Source organism: Haliaeetus albicilla, chromosome 2 (assembly GCF_947461875.1).
Source record: "Haliaeetus albicilla chromosome 2, bHalAlb1.1, whole genome shotgun sequence".
Lineage (NCBI taxonomy): Eukaryota > Metazoa > Chordata > Aves > Accipitriformes > Accipitridae > Haliaeetus > Haliaeetus albicilla.
In genome coordinates this window covers 11,456,984-11,465,302 of record NC_091484.1, presented here as the reverse complement: position 1 = coordinate 11,465,302, position 8,319 = coordinate 11,456,984, and the positions used below count along the sequence as shown (strand labels likewise).

The 8,319-nt window shown below is 51.7% G+C and overlaps 1 protein-coding gene across 2 annotated transcripts; it reads right to left on the bottom strand.

Moving 5' to 3' along the window:
• Window positions 1-6,478: 6,478 nt before the first annotated feature.
• On the bottom strand, window positions 6,479-8,070 carry TP53RK (TP53 regulating kinase). Of its 2 annotated transcripts, XM_069806193.1 has the most exons (3): window positions 7,935-8,066; window positions 7,655-7,898; window positions 6,479-7,097 (listed from the first exon to the last, which is right to left on the bottom strand). In XM_069806193.1, the coding sequence occupies exons 1-3, from the start codon at window positions 8,049-8,051 to the stop codon at window positions 6,619-6,621; spliced, it is 840 nt and encodes a 279-aa protein (XP_069662294.1). In that variant the 5' UTR covers window positions 8,052-8,066; the 3' UTR covers window positions 6,479-6,618. The 2 variants fall into 2 exon arrangements, with proteins under 2 accessions (XP_069662294.1, XP_069662285.1); XM_069806184.1 differs by having other exon boundaries at window positions 7,655-8,070.
• Between the last annotated feature and the right edge of the window lie 249 nt (window positions 8,071-8,319).

Genomic DNA, 8,319 nt, shown 5'->3' with positions numbered 1-8,319 from the left:
AGTCTTGGCTCACACAAGTGTGAGCCCCAGCAAGCGAGTAGCATATGACTATATCCTGGCTGCCCTTAACATCATCAGGCCAGATCCACACAGTTAGGGATGCTTCAATCATGAGTCAAAAAGAAAATACAAAAGCTGCCCAGTTCTAACTCTAAGGGTGGATTTTCCTGCCAGCTCTGCCCTGCGTCAGGGTCATCAGAAAGAAAATGGGAGAGCATGTGGGGCAGGCAGGACAGGATCCCCTCCCCTGGACCAAGGTAAATCTCAGCGAGCGCTGCAGAGGTTGCCGGTCTCTGTCTCACTGCAGGGAGCCCAAGCGAGAGGCACACATCACAGGAGACCGAGCCCACGCGCTATCAAGATGAGCAAGAGATCAAAGTCAAGGGAGCTGGATTTTCTCTCTGCTCTTTGCATCGCCTGGATTCTCGCAACTGGAGGCTAAATGCAGCTGAATAGCGAGGAGAAAAAAGGGAAAGCAAAATAACACCCTGACTTAGTACTTCACCAGCATCCTTTGAGTGCTTTAAAACATATTCAAAACCTGGGTGAGCTGGCCCCATATATATGAAAGATGTATAAAAATCATGTTCCGTGGAAAAACCTTTCCCTTTTCACAACTAATCAGCTCTCTGGAGAGTTACTACCTCCAGGCAGGTCACTCTTAGAGCATCAAAGAAGTTGGAGTCAAATGCATTGGATAAAAAAGCAGACCCCACTGAGGAAAGCCCTCTCCAGTTTATAAAAATGATACATCACTGGCAAGAGGGAAGAAGAAATCAGAGAGGAAGTGTGTGGTGATACAATCAGCATGAGAGACAGGACTGTACTCCCATTTGAACAGACTCTCCGGGTCTGGATCCACCTCCTCTGTCGCCCCCCCCCCCCCCCTTAACAGCATATACCTAATTTCACACAAATAGTAACAAATCAGTTAATCCCCACACCCATCCCAGGCAGGGGCTAAAGGGTGATGGCATCACCACCGCGGCTCTTTTCAAATAACAGAACGGACACAAAAGCTTTTGCCGGGCACTGCCGGGGGCCGCTGGCAAAGCGAGGATCCGGCATCCGCCTGGCGCTCGGCCCCGCGGCTGCCCAGCCTCGCTGGCAAATGCACCTTCTCTTGGGGCCCAAAAGAAAGCACAGAGCTGGCTAAGAGAAACCTACAGGGATTTTTATCTTGCTTTTCTTTAACTGTTCAACAACATGAATAAAAAGTTACCAATACAAAAAAACATGAGTGGGAGATTCCTGTGTCACCCTATTGCCACCATGGTTGGGCTATGGTAGCTTAGATGCTTTATCACTCTGGTAGTGGTGCATGATGGAGAGGATGGGCAGGTGGATGATTGAAGACCTGAAAGCAAAATTCAGGCCATCGAAACAATGCAACTGCTTAAACCAGGTTCAGCTTACCCAATATACCCATCAGCCACAGAGTGGGAGCACATCTATGAGCGTGTGCCACATGCTGGACCAAAGGAGCTCTACAAAGCTTTTTCTCTCAAAATCAACCTTGTAAGTTAAAAAAAGCTTCAAAAGAATAATAAGCAGTCAATGCCACAGTCTGTTCTTTCTCTTATGAAGATACAGGCTTCTGCCAGTGCGGAGGACCAGGGGAACGGGAGCACATTCCCCCTCTGAGACATGAGTCACGTCCCTGCCCAGACAGCCCCTTCTCCGATCCCATTCTCCGATCCCACCCGGCCCCTCTCAGCTCAGCTGGGCAGATGCTGGGCTCAGCCTTCAGCGCTTCCCAGCCAAGCGCATTCTGTGGGGGCTACAAGCTGATTCACTCGGCCTCCCAGGACTTCAGCTTGGAGTTAACATTTAATTAACTTGTTTCCTTGTAAATTCTGTCTCTACCAGCCCCATTTCCAGTGCCAGCAGCAGCCGCAGCTGCCCTCGCTGTGCTCCATGACCATCACTGGGATCAGAAGTCACTCCGTTCCTTGGCCATTACTCTCCATTACTTACAGAGTAAGTTTAGCTTACTGCAAAAGAAAGAGGTGCCGCATAGTGCCCAAAGGGACCGATGTGGGACACAGCTTGTGCTTGGGCCAGGGAGAGGCTTTATTTATCTGTAGCGACCCTCACATAGTGAACTCTGGGTTACAAATGAGCTTTTATGCTTTTATTGCACTAACTTGGTTTCCTATCAGCACTGATGGGAGAGGAGGGTTGCAAAAGGTTATCAGTGTTTTGCATCTTGCAAAACTGGAAAATATCAATTTCCTGCAAACATCAAGGCCTAGACTAAAAAAAGTTCACTCAAAAGACCTACATCATATGGCTTGTATGCACAGTTTTTACATATACACACAATAACTGCTGGCACAGAGCAGCCACTGTCCAAAAGTCATGGTAACAGCATACCCAGATTATGCAACCATATTTTCATTCCTGTTTCTTGCCATACTTGTATGTGTTTTCTTTCATGTCTGTTTTTCCTCTTAGTGCTCCTATAGGTCTACAACTCACATCTGTCTCCCAAAATCCCCTTATTTCAGTTCTGCACTTATGGCATCAGTGGGCAAACCAGAATTTGTCATTATTACTGCAAACTAAAGCAAGCTGGTAACCCCGAGCTCACAAGCTGGCTCTCCACTCCCATGAGAGAAATCACTGACAATGGTCAGACACCAAAATAAACAAAAAAGGCAACTCCATCAATAACCAGCGATTCCCTCGGAAATCCTGACACTGCACATTCTGCTGATGAAACACCTCCATTTCCATTTCATTTTTCTTTCCCTCTTTCCTTTTATTCCTCTTTCCACAGCTTGTTTGCACGCTCCTTGTGTTCGTGACAATTTGGGTGATAGCCAGGTGTGGAGCAAGATGGGCAGGTGCCCAGAAGCCCCTGGAAATGAAGCTGTTCCTGGCAGGCCTGGAGTTGGTCCCCTGAGACAACAATTCATTCTTAACAGCAGGAAGATTCAAGCAGTAGAAAGACCCAGAGTCATCAACTGTCCACCCAGCACGCAGTTATAAATATTTTCTGTTGAAAGAACATTTTTCCCAAATATAAAGATTTTTCCGGTGCTAGCGATGGTGGCAGAGAGACCTCCAGTGGCTGGGTGCAACATAAGCCATCCCCACCGGTTCACATCCCCACCTCCTCTCGGTGTCCCCCGGGGAGGCAGGCAGGAGGGTTTGGGGGGGATGAAGGCCAGCACAGTCTTTGGGGCCAGCAAGAACAGCCCCGCTAGGTAAGCTGGGGCAGGACATCACTGCCTCTCCCGGTGTCACACAGAGCTGTGACCATCCTCGGCATCCGGACCCATACTCTGAAGAGGGTGGGACTGCTTGTTGGGCTGCTTTGGCCAATGGTGGAAATACAAAATGAGACAGACAGTTGCTTTGAGTTAAAAAGAAGTTTGGGTTTCTAGCCCCAAAGATTGTTTACCTCTTTCCAAACACAAATGTTTCAATTTCACCTAAGAACGTATTTTTTATTTTATTGGTTTTCCTTTTAAACTTGATTGAGCTAAACTTGGTTGCAAAATATTTTTAGGACTTTGTAAAATATTGGTGGCTTGAAACTGTATTTGCAGTGGATAAATTATTCATGTAAAAAAACCCAAAAAACTCAGGAGTCTTATTTTCCTTATGAGAATGCACATGCGCTGGAGCATCACCCAACACTAAGGAGACAGATAAAACCAGAGTATTAATAATGCAATGGCAAATTATATCAATGATAATAATAATAATTTTGGTGTTGCTCATGACCATGCACTGAAAGCTGACACAGCAGCAAGCCAAGCTATCCTCAGTCAAACCAAGACTGGAAACTCCACCTGCCTTGCGAACCGGCCAGGGAATCCGCGGTTTTCATCCCAGGAGCTGCTCCCACAGGCACAACCAGCGATGCAGCTGTGGGGTGGACACTTTGCAGGTCCAGAGTGTCCTCTTTGCTGGACATGCACCTGCTGTGATTTTTCCACCCTCGAACAGCAATAGCTCAGCATTCACCACAGCAATCCATATAGACACATCAGGCTGACCGAGAGAAAATATCAACAAGCTGTAGCGCAGATGTGCAAAAAGTAACGCTTACATAATGAAGAGGGGTTTTGTCACGCAGTGAAAAAGCAAAACATTTTGCTTTTCATTACCAGTAATGTTCTGCTTTGTTCTGAAGCTCCATCACAGAGCAGATTTCAGCAGAGGCCAATTCAGGAGTCCCTGCTCGAAGGCCAGTCCCACGCACCAGCACCCCGAGAGGGCTGGCCTCGCCGCAGGCTGCTGACCCCAGCTCCGCTGCGGGACTTCATCTCAGAGCACCGTGCCGGCCATAAAAACTTGCAGTTGATCAGCTTTGTTTCTACTCCGCTGTCCCGCAGGGAGAGCTGCATTTTAATAAACATAATGATAGTTAGAAACAGACTTCCTCAAAGGGCTTCACAAACATAACTCAATCCTGGCATCACCAGGAGACAGTAACAGCGGTGTTTGTACAGATGGGGGATGGCAGGCAGGGAGGTTAGGCGTGCTGCCTCTCCTCAGTGGGTCTCTGATTCGGGGCTCAGATCGGGCCTCGTTAGGGGACTCATTAGCTCACATCCACCTGCTCCCACCACGCCACGAGGCCCCGCTCCAGCAGCCCGCAGGCCACCCGGGGCCACCTGGGGAGCACCGTGTTTTAAGCGACCGTGTGCTGCTTGGGCTGTTGCATTTGCTCTCCAAGCAGGTAGGAGAGCGGGCGGCAGCAGCAGCAGCAGCAGCAGCTCCTAAAGCCCCACCGCTCCCTGCATGACAACATGGCTCCTTCTTTTGCCCCCAGCCTGGGGCTGTGGCATGCTCCATGCGGGGCGAGCACGGCTAGGGCACCCAAGCAATAAAACCAAAATACACACCGGGAGGATGGGGTGCTAGCTTCAGCAGAGCGTCCTGGGGTCCTGAGGCCCCGCAGCCAAAGCTGTGGCTGGGCGGTGGAACCCGGGGCCCCACACCGGGGCCGGGCACTCGCCCAGGCGGCTCCTCTGGCAAGAGGTGAATGCGCGCCGGGCACGGGCAGCCCGCAGCGCTAGGACACTTGCGCGGCCGCGAACCGCCGATGTTCTGCTTTTGAGGCGGCGGCGCTGTGGCGGCGCCACCGCACAGAGCTCGAATGGTGCCGCCGCAGCACCTTGTGGTTGTCGGCGCCGGCTGTCCGACCCCGCAGCCCCTCCGTTCCCACAACGCAGCCCTGGGCTGGTGCCTCGCTCCTCTCCGTACCCGGAGCTCCCAGCACCCTGCGGGCTGGGGCCGCGGTGCCCAGCGAGGGGGGTCCCGCTGGACCCGTCCCCTCCTAGCGTGTCCCCAGGCAGGGATTTGCTCGGGTTTCTTCACTTTAAGCGGGGAGGAAGCAGCCCTCCATCCCCATCTCCCCTGCCAGGCAGAGTCGTGCCCGCCACAACCCCCCACGCTGCTTTTCCCTGCTGCTTTGTCCCCTCCGGATGGAAGGAGCCGTTGGGAAGGGACATGTCCGTGGCTGTAAAGAGGTGAGGAACACTGCCGTGCGGAAAGGGGGTTTCTGCAGGGTTTGCTCCCTCTTTTGCACAAGCATTTTCAGACAGAGCACCAGTGACACCATAAGGGAACAGGATCTTCCCTGATGGACCACGAGCCTGCCCAACACAGCAAATAGCTCAGCGAGAAGCTCACCGTTTCTTTTACATCATTATCTGAAGTAAATGATAAGCTTGTGCTCTCAGCCAGCACACAAGTCACACCCCAGTCTGCCTGTAACGCAGAGCACTGATTACGGTCTAACCTATCTACTGTGGGGTTTTCAAGTTTTTCCTCTGGGCCATCTTACGTTCACACCATTAGATATAGTAATCCAGAAAATCAAATAATATAGAGAAAAAGTTACCAAAACCCCCAGTATTACTACTGCCTACCCCTGCCAACTGCCCACCTAGGCAGGCAATCACAAGCAGTCCCTCTTATAAAGCTCCAAAAACAGAAACTCACAGCAGATTTCTTGCTTAAATTTTCTCAGCAGAAAACTGTTCTTGATTAACAATTTTTATATTTGCTTAAGGAAATACTATTGACTGAAAAAAGCCAAAATCACTATTGGAAGAAAATGAATCTGTCTTATGTTTAGTGCTGTATTTCAGCATCACCTGTGTCCTGGAATTCAGTCCTCCTAAAGATTTTCGGGATGTGTAGAGACATTTATAATGGACTTAAACGCTTTGTTGTAAAGTCTTCTGAGAAAAATAACACATTCGTTTCTCTTAATTACCTTTTGCAGATGCTCTGGTATCTCCAGGTCCCACTTACCTCCCATAAATCCATGGTCCACAGGCTGAGAAAGATTACTCTGTATGATTCTAACCACACAAAGAAAGAGGGTGAGTGGAATGACACTGTAAACTACTTTTTAGAAGAAACATTTAACATTTGGGAAAGAAGTGACCTTTAGTTGTTTCTCTCTTGTCTGTGCTCCCATCTCACAATTACTTTGGTTACTTTATGACACTTAAACTCATTCAAATTTATTTATTTGAGGACACAGTTATCAAAATAGTGATCTCTGAAATAAAACCAACTAGAAATATAAATAACCATATTTGCAGAACCTAAGTAGTAATATTTCTCCATCCCTAAGCCCGCCCTCTTCTACCCAATCATGGATCTCTTCCTTCCCCTTAGTCGTACTTCATCTAGCCTTTTGATCACAGGACCAGATTTCTTAGATGTAGCTGCATAGGTCTTTAGCAAAGCTTTAAACATAGTTTCAGTATCTGGATGAGTGCTAAGGAAGGCTTTTTCCAGAACATACAAATCAACTCCTTTATCCTCCGGAAGACCTGAAATAAAACTGAGTCCAAAGTCTATCAGCACCAAGTCCAGTTTCTCTGTGGGTGGCCGCAGAAGTATATTGGAAGTTGTAAGATCCCCATGTATAAGATCTTCATCGTGCATTCTTGCTAACAGCTCGCCCATCTTCTCTGCTAAGGTAAGGAGGCTACTGGTATCATTTCCACTCTGTTGTACAGAATTAATATGATCTTGAACAGTAATTGCGCCTACAATATCTTCAAGATATATGGAGTTGGTGACATAATCCACGAAGTAGACCACTGGAGCTGAAATCCCTATTTAAAAGAAGAGCAAATGAAACGCTAGCAGTTAATTTACAGGGGTTTCCGACTTTTAACAACAAAACACAACCGATACAAGCCTTAAGCAGAAATGCCAGTTGAGATCACCCCCGGCCACTGATAACCCATATCTAGGGATGGCCCCCGCCAGCCCCTGGTTTCTAACCCATGCTGCACTAGCCTCCAGCCTTAAAACTAGTTGGCAGCTCGAGCTCGCCAAGAGGATCAGCCCCTTCTGGGGTGAGACCCCCCCGGCAAAACACGCAGAGGGGCTTTCTGACTGAGGACACGCTGCGTTTTAGGGGGGGCATTCTGAAAAAGCAGAGCGGGTCGCCCCGGGATGAGAAGAAACCGCCTGCATCCCTCAGGACAAAGCAGGAAGGCCGTCAAGTGTCTGGTCCTTGCTCCGAGCGACGCGCAGAGCCGGGAGGGCTGCCGGTGAGCGCGGAGGCACCCGGGGCCCAGGGGTGTCCGTCCTACCGGCGCTGCCTCGCCTCACGCCGCCCCGGCCCGCCCTGCCCCGGCCCCGGCCCCGCCGCCCCCGGGCCCACCTGCCCGCCGGCACCGCAGCAGCGACCGCGCCTCCTGCGCCGTGCGCCGCCGGCTCAGCCGCTCCTCCAGCGCCGGGTGGCGGTACCGCTTCGGGATGCGGAGCTTGGCCACCGCCGCCCGCCCGAGGAAGAGCCCCCGGTAAACGCGCGCCTCGGCGCCCTGCTGCACCAGCTGCAGCCCCGGCAGCGGCGGCGGCGGCGCCTCGGCCTCCTCCGCGGCCCCCGCCTCATCCACCGCAGGGGCCTCGGCCCCGGCCTCGTCCACCGCAGGGCCCGCGACCGCGGCCGCGGCCCCGGCCCCGGCCCCGGCCCCGGCCCCGGCCTCGTCCACCGCAGGCCCCGCGGCCCCGGCCATGCCAGAGCGCAGGCCGCCCGCCTCCGTTTCTGCCGCCGCCATCACAAGGAGGCGCCGCCACAGAGCGCATGCGCGTCGCCCCTCCGCTTCGGCAATCTTCGGTAGCCCCTGACGGAAACCTACGAACTGCCCGAGCTCCACCCCCCCGCTTGTACCGCTCCCTGGCGCCCTCGCTATAGCGCGCCCGGCGCCCCCACCTCCTCGTTCTTGTTGTTCCCGGTGCTGCCCCTTCCAAAACCCTTATTTGTGCTTCCCCCATAAGTCCTGCTGCTCTATGCCCACCTCTGCTGTGGGATACCAAGTAGCTGCA